The sequence below is a fragment of the Athalia rosae genome, chromosome 7 (assembly GCF_917208135.1).
Source record: "Athalia rosae chromosome 7, iyAthRosa1.1, whole genome shotgun sequence".
Taxonomy (NCBI): Eukaryota; Metazoa; Arthropoda; class Insecta; order Hymenoptera; family Athaliidae; genus Athalia; species Athalia rosae.
In genome coordinates this window covers 14,856,674-14,873,808 of record NC_064032.1, presented here as the reverse complement: position 1 = coordinate 14,873,808, position 17,135 = coordinate 14,856,674, and the positions used below count along the sequence as shown (strand labels likewise).

General features: G+C 39.7%; 1 protein-coding gene across 7 annotated transcripts in view; it reads right to left on the bottom strand.

Moving 5' to 3' along the window:
- The window catches only part of LOC105689730 (ATPase family AAA domain-containing protein 5), a 40,462-nt gene that overhangs the window by 1,062 nt on the left and 22,265 nt on the right, over positions 1–17,135 (bottom strand). For 2 of the 7 annotated variants that reach the window (XM_048658576.1, XM_048658578.1), the window contains 4 exons: positions 3,428–5,065; positions 1,986–3,043; positions 515–1,745; positions 31–442 (listed from right to left, as the gene is read on the bottom strand). In XM_048658576.1, coding sequence (XP_048514533.1) covers positions 31–442; positions 515–1,745; positions 1,986–3,039 — 2,697 coding nt within the window. In that variant the 5' untranslated portion in view covers positions 3,040–3,043; positions 3,428–5,065. The other 5 variants (XM_048658577.1, XM_048658581.1, XM_048658579.1 and 2 more) reach the window with 5 other exon arrangements.

The window sequence follows — 17,135 nt, the reverse complement described above, 5'->3', positions numbered from 1 at the left end:
CATTAGATTATTATAAGTTAAGAAACTTACGTTTAAAAAAGATTTAGGTAATCTATATCCAGATTCTGCCAACGAAATTAATTCAAGTAATGCCAAAACTCTGTCTCCGGTTACTGATTGAAAATGTATGAGCTGTTGCTGAGGAGCCATCTTGTTGAGATGTGAGCATAACTCTCTGCAGGTCATAACTATTGGTCTTCGAGTATTGGCAGCAATTTGACAAGTGGCTGTAACAAAACCATCATCACCCTCGAAAATTAGGTCCACATCTTCTATCAAGATCAGAGAATTTAGCGGAACTTTATTTTCCAATGGCCTTTTTCTTATCGGCATTGAAGTAGATGACTGGTCCCTTTCAACTCTGTGTGATTTGGTAGCTTCTTGGAAATCCGACATGATTTTCTTTCCTGTACGTTTCGAGGATGCATTCACTTCGAGAACCCTATGTGCAAAGAGATTAAGTAATTGATAAATCAATAAGCCGATGCAAGATTTTTTATACAAACAGACATACTTATAACCGAGTTCTTTTGCAATTGCGTATACGCTTGAAGTTTTTCCGCATCCGTGTGGTCCGAGCAACACAGCAACTTTATTGTTCTCACAAGCACCATAACTGCTACAATCTGACGAATAAAATTCATCCCCGCTACTGTCGTCATTTTTAGGCAAAGGAAGTCTCCAGCCGCTGAGCCAATTCCTCAATTTTTCTATTGCCGCTTCATTGCCGACTATTTCAGCAGAGCTCATCGGTTTGTATTTACAAGTCCATGTTGGGTTTGGAATGTCTGGAACTTGTTTTGGAAAAATAGAATCACTTTTTTTCTGGCCTCGCAATTTTTTGGATCTTTTTTTCGGCGATGTATTAGACGTGGAGTTCAGCGCGAACGTAATACTTTTCCACATACTTCGAGTCTCTGAGCAACGTGATTCGATTTCTGTTAATACCTCCTCAAATTCAGATTTCTCAACCTGCACGAATTTCTCTGATTCCAATTTTATGGCGTCTGATGAAAACTTTTCCGTTATGTTTGAAAGGAATTTATAGCAGCTTGCGTCCGGTAATGGGCCGACTGGTTCATGATAAGCTTTGTGCTTGTACAAAGGTTCATAATTTTTATTGTCAGTTTTTTCTGTATTTGATCCAGACTCCATCTGTGTAATGTGACTGATTGATGGAAATGGTATGTCCAAGGAAACCCCGGGATTAGTGCCCGATTTCTGCTCTAATCTTTGCTTCTTCACGTGCTCTGGCAAACCAGATTGCAAGAAATTTTTTCTCGCTTCAATTTCTGCAGGACTTGCTCTCAACTGCCGAACGAACAGTGGAGCAAGCTTCTTGCACTTTATTACTTGGACGTCATCATATTCCTCAATGAGATCTTCATCCAAAATCATAACACTGTCATTGCATTTTTTTGTGAAATTAGTTCTTTCTTGTTTTACAGAACTCGGTGCCTGTTTTGTGCTTATACCTTGTTTGCGGTAGAAATTGGGCTTTTCGTTTGGCGAAATATGCGGATTCTTGCTCTTCTTGATTTTATGTTTTTTGCGTCGTATATTCATGGATTTTTTGTTTTCAGACAGGGATACAGAAATACTTAGGGAGTTTGAGGATTCGTCAGTTTTCACAGTTTCTTCAGATCCATTTTCACTGGCATTTTGTTTGGACTTCATTTTCCTGGATTTCGTCTTGCTCTTTGGTGTAAAAATAAAGTCTTCATCAGTAGTGTTTCCATCTGCGTCTGAAAGAGAATATCAACAAGTGGAGTGATCCTGCTAGAACTCAACTAAAATTACCTCTAGATCAAGCTATCAGCGATCAAAGTGCAACAATCATTGCCATCAAACTGCAAGCAACAAGCTCACAGGAGACTCTCGCCTTTGTTATCATCATCAATTCATACACATTATTGTATGAAAATGAAAACCTTGATTCTGAAATGGATTTGATTTTCTACATTTTATCTAACTTGTCAACTTACGAGGTACTATTTCATCCTCTGATTGAGAATTGAGCTGGACCCGCATTTTCCATTTTGTTTTGGTTTTAGCTGTCATCTTTTGAAAGGAAGAGAATGCAGATAAATATGTGTTCTTCGATTCAAGACAACTGTGCTTTGGATTCTTTTGGGAACTATCATGGTTGTTATTATCCATAGGTTTCTGTTTGACTTCATTTTTCTCTACATGAACTTCTGAGACATGCACATCAGCTACAACTGTGACAACAGATGAAGAGGTGCTACAATTATTGGGGATATCTTTATTGCTTGCAAGCTCTTGAGAGAAAATGCTTTTCTTCTTTCTTCCTCTTTTTTGTTTTTGTTTTCCAGTTACAGTTACATTGTTCTCTTCATCATGTTTTCTTTCACTGGATCTGAATAACTTGGCACGCTTTTCTAGTCTTTTTTCGATCAACTCTGCCTCTTCTATCTCGGCAAGCTTTCTCTTTGAATATCCTTTGCGATCTGCTAGAACTGCAAGTTTCGCTTTGGTCTCATTCAGCTTGCTCTTATATGACTTGGACTTTTTCAACTCCATTTCTACCTCACGCGGCGATGGAGTTGGCAGGGCGGTATAGCGTGGAGGCTTAACTCTGGTCATTAGAACTTCAAAAGCATTGGATTCTGCCCGTAGACTTTTGTCAATTCTTGAACTGGACAGGGGAGTGTTGTCGCTGTCAGAATGCGAACGGTGGCCAGATGTAGTACAAAGATTGTTTGAACTACCTATCGCTGAGAAAGGGCTTGGAGTTTTGTCAACAACGTCATCTTTGTTAATTATTATATCACATCGTCTATCCTTTGAATTACTAACAGATATCTTTATCTTCACTCTAGAGCGCTTTTGGACTGGAGTTTTTCCAGATGTAATATTAGCTGCAGTGTTAACTATTGTGTTTTCAGTATTACTGTTCTCCTGTTCCTCCCCATTACCTTCTCCACTATTAGTTGTTGAATTTGGGTTATTAATCGTCGGTGAGACTTCCTCGTGCGGTTTTGGTGGGCTTAGGAAGTAGTGGGTCAGGTCCTTCATAACGCTGTTGATTGGGATGATTTTGCATGGATATTTTCACAGATAATTTATCAAAAAAATCAGAATTTAATCACAAGGCACATTCGGTTACTAGCCAGCACGAATTGGCGCGAACCAGCTATTCGTGGTCTGAACGCGATCTGCTCTTACTGATGGCGCTATGAATCTGCCATATAGGGGCGCGCGACTTTTTAAACAGCGCGAATTTTTGCAGCACAGTTGTGACACCTGTTGTCACATCAGAAGATCTTATTCACAATTAAAACCGAATTATAAAAGATGAAACAATCGTTTTCCTATGGGTGGTGAGGTTTTTATATACAATACTGACCACAGGGTTCACAGAATAGGTCGGAGCTATTTGACGGTCATAGGGGATGGTACTTACCAATGATCGGTCTACTCTGTCCAATCGATCTGCGGTCGGTATGAGAGGTGGCTCATCCCTTATCCAAGGGTCTCTAGGGTAATGTCGTGCCCTGAAAAAATTGTTGAGAACTACCAATTATTATTCAAATTACGATTTATGGGAAACTAAAGTTGAATTTTCAGCGAGGTTTCAAATTACTCGCAGGTCCTGTTTCAGGGATGAGAAAGAATCGATGAAAAAAATACCAAGATTATTCATTATTTAATATAATATGAGCTTTTCAGAAAAAAACCAACGAATCATTGGTACGGAAAATTAATTTATACGATATTTCAAGCATTATTTCTAGTCGCTCTCTCTATCTCTGTAGCCGGCGAATATCGCATAAGTATAACAATAAAAATAATGATAAAAGATAAAAAATAAGGAGGGCAATATTCATGATAATGGGAATCGGACGCGTGTTCCAACAAAGTATACGTAAAAGTATATACGAAAGCTGTAAGAAATACAACCCCCTCTGTAATATCCGATGCACGAAATGGTTCCATGCACGAGTCCGCTCGAGGCATTGGCCTAGTTATATACCTATTCGAACTTGACATATGTCTTCCGAGTCGTACGATCAGAATTCAGTTGGATAAAACGAGCAGGTAAAACTCTTGCTCGCTATTTTTTAGCCTTTTCATACTTATTTCGGACGATTGGATGTTTGCTGTATCCAATTGATTTTCGATTGGCTGAGCCTATCACCAGCTATTTCTTGTTTCGAGGTCGCCCTAAATATATACGTAGTATTATCAGCGTTCAATTTCTCATCGCTGAGTTTCGATCACCGTTAGAGAAATAGATCAACGACTTTTAAAATGGTCCAGAAATATAATAGTTAATTTTTGTCCCTCTTTTTCGTTGTGACTTCTTCTCCCCGTCATTGGGTATAGAGGGCAATCTGCGATCAAACTCGGAAGAGAGTTTCATGGGGCTGTTGAAACCAACTGTTGGCTTCCAATTACTGTAATTGGAAATTAATGGACTTTGGGTCAACCTGTAATTACTTGATTGCAATTAGACATTAACGTTCGGTCGGGTTTAGTGCGTGAAATATTGTCATAAATTACAGTATTATACGTATACAGGTATAATATAAAACGAAAAGTACCCAATCCGGCAATAAAAATCCCAGGGGAACTGCAGTTCAACGATGTAAAAATTTCATTCGAGATAGGTATACGTTTTTATTTTCACGGTACTCGTATTATACATCCCAGGGTTAACAATCCCTTTGCAGAAACTCCGTGGTACAGCATGGTTTGAATTGGTCCTACTGTAAAAAGTGATAATTAATTTAGTTAATTGTTAGAACCACTCAAAGGGTGTAGAGAGGGCTGCCTCGTTATGTCGGCGATAATTACCTCGGCGCGTTTAACAATTAAGTAATACAGAGCGAGTCTAATAGTTTAGTAGAATGGGTAAAGCCTAGGATAGGAAAATTGCCTACCCCCCAGTCCTGTTGGAAATTTCATTACGGATATTGTTGCAGTAACGGCTTCATCTTTATATCACCTTATAATGAAAAATTTTCCCCTTCGCGTCTCTATAAATATACCAACCACGATATACCTCCACAGTTATGTGGATCGGGTTGTTTTAATTACTCTGAAAATTATACACAGGAACTGAAGATCACCAGTTTTCCAAATACAATAGAGACGTCTGATCCAGATAAATCTTTTAATATTTCGCATCAGGTAAAAGGGAGAAGCGAGCGGGAAGAAAAGGGCGAGTTAATAATTATACCGAGGTGGGACAAATGCGGTATTCATGATGGGATTGGAAGTATAAGTATATAGTGACTGGGCGTGAGCAGGTGAATTTTGATGATGAATTTTCGTTTGTCAATTCAAAATACAAAGCGATTAATTAAAAACTGATTCTCAGAGGGAGGAAGGACAATTGTCAGCTCTAAATTTACCCTCCGTCGTTTTTCACCCCCTTCCTCTGGCGAAAAAATCAAAAAAAAAAAGAGTAAAAAAAAAAGAAAAAAGGATCTCGAGAACCGCCGGTGGCTGCTCGATCTTTCCTGTTAGATAAATCCTTTTGTCTAGAGTAGGAGTAGCGAAGGTCCGGACTATCTCTCTACGTTATTTGGCTTCGTGTCTGCGTTCTTTAGGGTCGTGTAGCCCTCAGGTTAACGTTAAGAATCGAGTCTCGATTGGTCGGTTGGTAATAAATTTGTCAGATTGAAGCCGCTGTGTCCATCGAACCGTGGGCCAATTTTTCGGCGCAAGGATCGCGTTCAGTTTTGCCGGAGGGTGGTTTTGCTACGGGGTCGCTTACTCGCGTTACAGAACCTTCAACTCTGCCATGGAACGGTCATATTGACTCTTTCATAATTGAAGTTGAAATGTATCGAAGTAGGTAGGTATATCTGAAAGTATAACTGCTATTCCGAGACGTTGGATGTAATAATAAAAGTTATACCTCGGGGTGAAATACAGAAACGTACGTACGTAACTTTTCGTCGCTTCAAAACGAACGAATGGGGTCAAAAGGTGATAAAATTAAAATTAGAAAATCAATCGTCATGACCTTCCGGGACAGAGTTCCCATTGTTTTTATACACTTGCACGCTTTTTGTTCTTCATGGGGTTTCCGCAGCTTGTTTCCCGAGAGGCAGAGGATCTGCATCACGCGATTCAAGGGCCTCCTCGAGAGAATGTCCTTGAAGTGAGGTCGTCCTTGGTTTTGTCATTCCACGGGGTCAAGGTGCTGTACTGCACGGAAAAGATCCTCTCCTGAATTTCCTCGCACGTGAAAGGTTCGAGAGCAATTAATTAACTTAAAAGTTATATAAAAGTTCAAGTTTAAAGTTAGGCTCCCTTCCTTCTGGTGGCTACATGGTTATATACAAATACATAGGAATATGTATTTCATACATAGTATACGTATACACAGTTATAACGTCAAATTTCATTTCAATTGGCTCACGGTAGCTACACCAAAGATTTTCTTATGTTAATCTTTGAATAAAATTATCATGTCATTTTACGATTCAAATCTTGACTTCCCTCTTTTGAATCTTCTTATTCTTCGTTTTTTTTTTCTTGTACTCTCTACTTCGTCTTATTTCTCATTCACCGGAACAGTTCTGTACACGAAACTTAAGTAATTGCTTGAAATTATGGATCGTCGCAATTTTCATATCAGAATCTGAAACACGCATATTATTCCGTTTAAAGTGTTGACACTAAAAAAAAAGAAAAAGAGCAAAATCCAAATAAAATAATATCCGATCGATAACGTATATGATACGGAAGTAGGTAATATTTTTCACGATAATCCCCGATGAATTCTTTCCCCCTCGTACGTACATGGCTCTCTCCGTATTGGAATCCCTCTATCTATAATTCATGGATCGAGAGTTTCCTGTCATCTCGTGTTTTGACGTTCAGAGATGGAATTGAGATTATTTCCATTGACTGACAGGTCGCGGAAACCCCTCCGAATGATTTTATGCTCAGGATACCGGGTGCAGAAAGCTTCCCCGGAAGTTGATCCCCCGTCTAATCGGGATATATACACGCATTCTCTTTCGCTCTGATTAAAAAAAACGATCGACGCGCAGGAAATATTGAAAACAAAAAAGAAAAATGAACGAATAAAAAAATCCCAAGAAAAATTACGAAGAAAAGAATCACGCGCGCGCGTTCACACAACGAACGGATATTAAAAAATCATTTTCAATGTAACGTGTGTTGAATATTTTTTTAATTTTTCCCCCCCCCCCCCCCCCCCCCCTCTTTTAGCGCCGAGATCGTTACACCCGCGAGGTTGCCTGCAGTTGGCATGATCTACCGTTAAAACTTTTTCATTCGTCCCGTAACACTTTTATGACCGGGTCGGTTACATATACGTGTACACGCACACCGTGTACAATATACACGTATGAAAGTTGTTTCTGTAGAATTTCAAAAATCTTGTTTTTGTTGAGTGCTTTTCCATTCCGTGCGTGGTGTAAGGTGACGCCTGAAGGTAAAGAAACAACTCTCTCCCTCTCATCCTTATCCCTTTCCATCCCCTGAAATATATAACACCGTCGAAGGGTTTATGGCGCGTGGACTTGAAGCGTAAAACCTAGAAAGCGTCTCGTAATTTTTATATTTACCCTATTTCTTAGTAGAATCGGAGGTAGTAAAAATTATTGGGATAAATCGATTCTGAAATTTCAATTTCGATCATATCTCTTAAAAGATTGCACGGAGCTAAGTCGCGATTATTATACCGGTGTAATAAATTCGAATCGTCGTAATTTATCACTCGAATTTTTCGTTGATTCGCGGCGATCGATCACCCCGCGGTTGCGAGAGATTTTTGTCCTTTTTTGGGTTCAGCCTCGAACTTATGGAAGATGTGTTGATGTTGGTTTTCGGGGTGAAAAGTTGACAGAATTTTCTGTAAACTCAGCTCAACAACTGTGTACAATGTATAAGTCTCTCCGCTCTGCTTATAACTTGAAATTAAGCCCGCCGGTACACCTATATGGGCGCGTTACAAACAAGGAATAAGAAGAAAAGCTCTACCTGTTCCACGCTACGCCTGTACTCCTCGTGCTTTTCATTTATAATACCAACCCAAAAGTTACGAAGAAGAAAACCCAAAGTTTCCCGGATAATCACGAAACGAGTATTATTACTAGAGACCGGAATTTGTTGCTCATTACGTAGTACGCCCCATTGTTAACCGAATCCGGATAGCTCAATTTTATCCTCGAAGATGACAATTTTTTCAGCCGAGTTTACAAAGACCGTTGAAACCATTTCTTTGACATTACGGTAGATTTTATACATCGGAGTCTGAATATTTCTCATTTCTTTTCGAATAAAATCTCGCGAGCGGTTATAAAATTTTTCGTACTTTACTTTGTCGAGCTCGATTTTTCGCGCCGTTGAAAAGCGCTGCCCGAAACTTTTTGCATATTGTAAAGTTGGAAAGCCGGGTGCAGTTCGGAAGTAGAAATTCGATAGAAGGTAACGGAACGTTGAGATATAATATTATAAAGTAGGTACGGTAGTAAGTAAGTCTAACAAAAAGTTATAGAAAATAAATATAAACCGGACAGAAGACTAAATTGATCGGAAAGTAATAGGAACATAAAACAGAGAGGAAAAGAGAAGAAAAGGAAAAGGAGAATAAGGGAAAACGGACAAAGCTTGAAGTAAATGAAGAGTAAGAATACAAGCGTAGGAGTAGAAGGGAAGGAGAGTAGAAGGCGAGAGAGGGAAGGGTAGGGTTTGGAAATGGGTGTGATTGCGGTTAGGCGAACGTGGAGGGATATCTTGCGCTCGTGTGTTTAGGCCTTCCTGTCTTCAGTGGTGGCCCATTACCACAATTCTTTCTCTGGATACGTGAGATTACGACTTTCGCAAAGCTTTCAGACTTTTGTAGGGTCGATGTGTCAGGTCGTCGCGACGCCCGCGTCGTGTCTGGCTTTTATACTTGTTCTGTACACCGTCGTCGTCGTCGTCGTCTTCTTCGTCTTCTTCTCCTTCTTATTCTTCTGCTTCGTCGATGTCGGTGGTTCGGTAACGTTTTCCGTTACGTTGCAGAAGTGAGAAAAAATCGGGAAAAGAATAAAGAAAAGGTAAAAAAAAAAAAAAAAAAAAACCAAGAAAGCGAAGAGAGGAAAAGTAGAAGGACGTGCAGATAGCGATGGTATAAGAAAGAAACGCGGGTGGAAGTCGATGAGCTCGGTTCGAATGAGGTGAAATTCAAGACAAAAGTCGTCGTACCTCCTTCAAGGATTTTCTGTCTGCAGAAATGTCAGGAATATGTTATCGGAAAATCCACTCTATAAAACAAAAGGAGAGCAAAATACCCCGTAGCTCAACGTAAGGGATTCCGTACCCACCAGCCGAACAAAAAGCCGAAGTTGTAATTCACCAACTTTCGAAAGGTTTGAAAAAATGCTACCAAAATGTCGCGGTTGTTCCAACCACGGAATAATTACACCTTTGACAATGGAACAAGTCATATTCTCTAAACGTTGAAAAAATAAAGGGATAAAAACTCCTCTCTCTACCTCTCATTTTTCAAGGTATCCTCGACGAAATCGTACCGAAACCCGGGCACATAGATTCCATTCCATCGCTAACCGGGTGGAGGGATGGTTTTGGTATCCGCACAACAAAACGTTTGACCCGACCGATAATCTATTGTCATTCGGGCGCACAAAGTCGAACGAAAATTCTCAATCAATTCGTGGCCGTTCGAACGTAATTTCAGCAAATATCGAGGTGACAAAATTTCCGCGTTATAAAGTGCAAATATCGAGAAACACGTGGTACGCGTCGATGTAATCAGAAAATACCTTGGGTCTCCGGGGCACATAGTTTTCCAAAACTGCGGCAGAACAGAGAGAGAGAGAGTGAAAGGGAGAGAGGGAGAGATAGGCAGGGGTTGTTGGGACTCAGTTGACCGTAACTCGTCGGTGTTTCGCGCGGAACCAGCGAGTAAAAGCTGCACCTGCCAGTCGCTCCTCTAATTTCTATCTCTGAAACCGAATACACCAAACACGTGTTTGGAATTCACCATATGCAACCGTGACTCCATTATTACAACTACGATCATTTTCCACCGATCATCGATCGCCGATTACACTGGCTAGCGAATTAAATTAACCGTTCATCAACTCTGGATAGTTACTACTTATTAATTATCTCGATTTATCATAGGGCGAATTCTACCGTACACATCTGTCGTTGGAATCAAAGTTCGAACACTACCACGTATCCTCTCCAGTTCCATGTGATCATCGCGCGTCAGTTAGTTGCCGAATGCGAATTGAAATCCACGACATGTAAAAGAAGAAAAAAGAAAAATGTTAATAAGAATCCAGTTACGAGAGAAAGCCGAATAAAGAATGAATAGAAAATCGCTGCAAGCTGCGAAGCTTTTCAAAAGTAATTCTTCAGCTCCGCTGATCCATGCATTACATCTATGTACACAATACGTATGCTATATGGAGTGATTTCCGCATAACGTTCGTCATAAATTTAATGACCACATATATATATATATATATATAAATGAATGTAACGTTCTAAATTTCAGTTACCTGTGACGTTCGTTAACCCAGCTCATCTATAATAATATAATTCACAGATAGGTGTGCCGCATCAACTGACAGTCCTGATTTTGATACTGGAGGGATATATTTGTTTCCTCTTGAATTTGCAGCAGTAGCAGCAGGTGATGTGACCCCCATTGGGTATATGCGCGCGTGATATTCGTTGCAACGCGTACTCGTCAGATTCGTAGTCGCAGGTAGGAGAGTGTAGGGCATATGGTGTTAGAGTTATGGGACAGGGCGAAATTATACTCGTAATCGATGTTATTACCGACAAGTGTGAGTCATTATTGTCTCGCACTACTTTTCACCGAGGGGTAGGTAGCCGAGCACACGCCGTGTGTCTACGACTACGATTGTAATTATGTACTATCATCGTTATTATGATGATCATTGTCATCGTTACTGTCATTAAATAACACGACATCTTGTAGACGTAAGTGCTGCTAATTTACCCTACCCCGAACTATCCTTTCATCCTGGATACCCAATTTTTTATACCGATGAGTAAAGGGATGTGATGTTCCAAATAATTGATAAAGCTTTTTTTGTTGAATTCCTTTCGTAGCTGTTTGTCAATAAAATCGAGGACTTTCATCATACACGTTACACACAATGTGTAATGTAGAAACTCGATTGCGTATCGATTTTTAATTAATTATTTTTTCTCTTCAACCTACGGTACACCGTTTGAAAAGTAAAAAGTGGTCCACAAAGCTTGCTGGGATAGAGAGCGATACGAAAAGTAAGAAAAACAAGAATTGAATTGAGAGGAATTAAAGGAAAGAAATAAGTAACGTCCCGACTTTAAGAGGTCAAAGGTAATTTAAGTTACTTTTGTCAAAATCGTTCGAGTAGGAACATGATAAAGAGAATTTTATCAACAAAAAAGCAAGACATCAATTTATGTGTTATTTATCATTCCGATAGAATCCGTCCACCGTTATTTTTTTATTTTACCTCGTCGTTTTTATTTCGTCAAAAATCGTGTTTGAAGTAAATTTTTTTCTCGAATTCTATTCTCCTTTGGGGATCTGGTTTTTTCAGTTTCTTTTTGGTTTTTTATTCGTTTCCGCCCATCGCTTCAAGTGGGGAACGACGTGTACGTACACCGCCGTTCCGTCGGTCACTCGTCACGCGTACAACTGAATTTAGTCGGGATGGATCGTATTTGTTGGTAATTTGCTAATGGCGGTATATATTGGGTCTACGACTTCGTAATTACCCCCTTCATCAATTAATTCATACATATATACACGCGTGTATATCCGTATACGTATAAATATTAAATATATCCGCATGTACACCTATCTGAAATATAACGTCAGCCAATATTAATTAGCGAAGGGGACAATTAATTACTTAGTACATTCGGAGGCGGTAAACTTCACGAGGTTTTAATCATTTAACACGAAACGATGCCTAAAATTTGACACGTACCTACTCCGTGGTTGATCCCTCGGGATTTTTATTTCTATCTAAACCGTATGACAAGTGATTTAATTTTGGAAACGTCATCACGTAATTTCTTAGGCTCGATTCGAGGATATTTGTTTTTGTCTTTGTCGCCTCACCTTGTGTGAATAAATTAAATGAGAAATGGAAAAGTTTTTTTTTTTTTAGTAGCACTGAAATTTGTCAACCCATTTTTAAGTAATTTGGCGGGTACGTGAATATATGGTAATTAGAGCGGCTGTGTTTAAAAAATTAAAAGTGAAAGAAGAAAAAGGGCTCAATGTACAAATTCAAATATATGCACGGTAGAATAAAATGCGCCCCAAAGGGGGTATTTCGAAAAAGATACAATATACGGATGCCGACGTACATCCTGGACAGAATTTCGTCCCTCATTTTATTTCGTTCGTAATTTTTTTGTTCGTGGGTATTTTTTTTCCCCTCCCTTCTGGTTAGGCGTAGCTCGAAGATCACCGTGAAAAACGAGTAGGACACTGGGTTAACCGGAAGTTGTAATCGGGACGATTTTGACCTAGCTTGTATTTTTTTTTTCTTTCTCTAATTCTCTACCCCCTGCATCGGTGTACGTATTTACAGCTGTGCGCGGACTAGAGGAGATTCTCGTCGTCTCGATGTTTGAATGTCACAACCTAACCCCGTTGCAGAACCGGAACCGGATGCGACGGGTAATAAAGCCGAGAACACGGTTGCGGACTTGCGGACTTGCGAACTCGCGGACTTGCGGAGGGTGAAAGTTATGTTACACAAACGGAACACGGGCCTGACGTCGCGTTTCTAAGTGTTGATTACGCGAACGTTTCGGATATCATAAATCTCGCGGACCTCCGACGATTGTAAAATAAAATTTTATTTCTCGAAAATCGCTAGCTTCAAATATTCACCCCGTGCACGGATAAATGTTGTTCGTCGGAATTCGATGTATTCGATAGATGCTACAACAATAATTGTCGTTCGTTCGATTCGATGTTACGGGTTATGCGTATATTATTCCCCTCTTAATTGCCGAATGCTTTTATATTTCTACATGGGCAGAAAATGAATTTGCAATATTTGCAAACTATTTTACCAAATTACGTTATTCTCAATTTGAGCAGACACAAAATTGAAAATTCATAACGGAATCGTGAAACGTATACGTAGGTAATATCGATAAACTATTTTCACATAGTAACTGATATAATTACAGCGAAAATAACCATTGGGAAATTTCATTCCACCCACGGTACATACGTTTTCGTATACATATAACAATTTTCACTGCAAAATAACGATAGGTATATATAATCTACAAAATTGGTATACGTTAAATTTAATTCATGCACCGTATAAATTTCCAGCAAGAACCACCCGCGGTTTTGTAATTGATAAGTTTTTTTTCTTTTATTTATTTTCCGTTTCTCATATCGCGTAACGATTTTGATTATTCGATCATCGGTCCAAATGACGAGTGAAATTCCTCGACGTTGTAATAATATGATAATTTATGGAATTCGTTTTTTTTTTTTTTTTTTCTTTTCACATTTCACGGGATATAAATCTTCCGGAATTCTTTGAGCGCCATGTACACGGAAAATATTCCCTCGCGCTACGTCGTGGAACCAAAACCCTTTTATTCATATCCAATGGTTCGCTCCGTTAGGTCTTCAAATGTTCTGTAAATAATTGATACGCAGTTATTTGATTCGCCGGATTGCAGCGAAGTATGAGTTCATTTTACCCCCGGATATCGTATAGCGTGTTTAACGCAATATTGGTAACTCTGTACGACGACGATCGGGTAGCGATAATCGTAATGACGATAATTAAAACAACGAGGAGGACCGCGACGCGTTAAAATGACGAGAACGATGAAACGAGTCGAATTTATGGTAACGAGTCGTCGAAATCGGGCGAGGTATACATACGTGTATATACCAACACTCCATTGAATCGAAAGATGATTACGGTACAAAGCCGAAAGCTCTCATCGAATTTACCTGGGCGCTGAAAAAGAATCTCGCCATCAGGTTCACTCGCGAATTTACCGCGCGTAGAAAGAATCTAACGCAATTTCAACTGAAAAGCTGTGTATTCCATTACACATATATACATGCGCCCGCCTATATCTTATACCTATAATGTCCCGGTATCCTTGGGGCTTTTTCTTCCTCCGGGACCGCGCGCTCTTTTATTCTTCTGCTCCTACTTCCTCCTCGTCTTTTTCTTTGTAACGCTCACCACCTGATCGCTGGGGAAATTGAAGCAAAAACTGCATTACGTTGTATATTTTTTTTTTTTTTCAACTTCTGTGTTTTCTGCGTTTTCTTTTATCCCCCCCCCCCCCCCCCCCCCCCCCCCCGTCCCCCGCGTTTTTCTAGGACGGCGTAGCGTTTCGAAAAATGTGACACACGTGTAACCTATAGCGCCAAGTACGACGGGTATTGGTAGACAATAATTTTGGAATTATGGGAGTTTCGGAGCGTTGATTTACCGGGTCCAATACCAATGAACGATTCTCCGCTAACCAGTGGCAGAAATTAATACCGTCCAGACTCTACCTTGAAATATTCGCCAATTAATAATCGGCTAACAAATAGACCGCAATATATTTTCCCCGCATTCAAATCCATGTTATATAGTAGCGCGCGCGTTTCGCGATTGCAAAGGTATTATTGTACCTTCTTGCTTTCGGTACGTGCGTGTAGCCATCGGTTGTGTTTTCAGAAATTTTGTACAGCAAAAGTGAAAATTACGTGAAATATGTGTACCGATAATAACTGCAAATTTTTTTTTTCATCCTCCGAGCGTATACCGGTACACGGGGTACTGCAACCAACGTACATCGTGAATAGCTGCAATCCAACAAACAAAACTTTTTCAAAAGTACGTATCCATGTGTAGTGAAAATACGAACGGCTGTTCAAACTCCAACCGCTTAATACGGTTTGTTTTACCCACCGCAATCACTGCATGGGTTTTATTCTGATGCGCTCATTCGCTACAGCTAGATTTATCGTATGAGAAAGAAAATAAATAAATAGTAGGAAAAAAAAAAAGTTTGAAAAGCAGAAGAGCATACCCGATTCGTAAAATTTTACAATTGCTTTTGGCGTAGATTAGCAAAATAAAATGAAAAAGAACATCGAGAAGTAAGGAGAAAAAAATATGATCAAAAAAAAAAAAAAAAAATAGAACGAAAAAACGGAGGAAAAATGAATAATAAATTATTACCACCACCCGATGTTGGTCGTGGAGTATATAGCCGTGACGTTGGGTACGTGGAATTGTGAAATTAAAGAATTGTAGAATTGCAGATGAAGTGTAAGATGTGCGGAATAACTCAGGGTTGATTTTCTTCTACGGTGTACGGGTGGGTCTCTACCTCCGGATGATGGAAAATTTACATTTTCCAGCACTTCTTGTCGCAATCAGTTGAAACTTAGAGGCGAATCAAAACCAGAAAGGAGTTTCGCACTCGCACTCCCCTCAGTCGTACGTACGTACCTACGATATTATTCCATCCAACTGCAAGTTAGAAAAATATAAAGAATTCCATCAATTCGTACCCTTCCTGACCACGTCGATGACAACGATCGACGTAACAAAGATAATATAAAAATGTGTGTTCGAGGTCTCGAGGATGAAATTAATTGCGTCTGATACTCGTCGGTTTAATCCTAATGCGGTGAATTTGTATGCGCATAAATTTTCACTCTGTCAAATGTAGAGAGGGGACGGTGGTATTAGTTCAATGGCGTGGCAAATTTCATTCCATCAATGTTCCTGCGAATGTTTCAGCGGCAGCAACGGCAGCCACTTCTTCCATCTTTGCTCCTTCGTACCTTCCGCCCTTCGTTCGGAGACTCGCTTTCCTTTCTTTGATATCCTTACTTTTCCATGTCTTTTGGTTTTTCTTTGGTTTTTTTTTTTTTTTTCTGCAATGGAGCGGAGCCAGAGAGGTTATCGGAAACGAAAGACGCCCGGCATGCAGACGGTGCAGTTTTTAAGAGGAGTTGTTAATAGCTTCCCTTGTGTCTCCAGTTCGTCGTTTTTCTCCGAGCTTTTCATTCCATTCGGTGTCGTTGCTCCTCGGCGACGAAAAAAACATTCAATACATTACATCGAAGACCGAGGCGCAACTTCTACATCCTAATCCCTTAAACATAAGGTCACAACCTTCCGCAGAGCTTTCAAGTCAAATAAGGTTCCCGCAGGATGTCAGGGACGTCGAAGCAGACGTCGGAAGGAAGACAAACACGGACCCTTGTTATTCTGATTGTTAGCCACGTATCTACCCTCCAATCCATCTATCCCTAACGACCTTAAATCCAAAATCAAATTATGATTGGATTTTTTCTTTGTGCTTTTTCTTCTTCCTCGTTGCGGTTGATTATCAAATTTTTCACGTAACACTCGTTTGCTGAATTATATTTCCTTATTAAATTTCCCTTTATTTATTTATTGTGCGTGGGGTATGATATTCTTCGAACAGGTGAGGGTTTCTTCGCGGGGATCATTACACAGGGGGCGAGAGACTCGAAATGATACGATGGATTCTTGAAAATATTTTTATCCGTACGTGTATATCGTAAATCGATCGAACGCGTCGCTACCGAACTTGATGGGTGTGAGAGTTTTTTTCGCGAAATATTATGACGCGTAGGTACTACAGATGTAGAATTGGAAAGTGATTGAAAATACATGAAAGTCAAGTACGCCTACCATCCAAAAGCTGTATTCGAGTTTTGACAATCCGGCGAGGAATGAAAATATAAAAATAAAAACCACCCTCAAAACTCCACGATGTAATAATAATGAGGGTATGAAAAAGAAAACGAATAAAAAAAAAAAAAAAAAAATACACGTCATAAATTTACGGGTAGACGCGACGCGCGTCGTTCCTGCGGCCAACCTTCGAGGAATCCTTGCGAATTAGATAGATACTTGGAAAAATTTTCTCCACAAATTTTTTCTATTCAGTAAATTCGATTCGACAACGAAAAGGGAGAAAGAGAGAGCGTGGGAGGGAGACTTACGTGTCATTTCTTCTTCGTATTAGAATTTGAAATCTGCTGTTTTTTTTTTTTCTTTCTTTCTTTTATCTCGTTTGAATTTTGCGAATTTAATTAAACTCTCCCCGGTAGC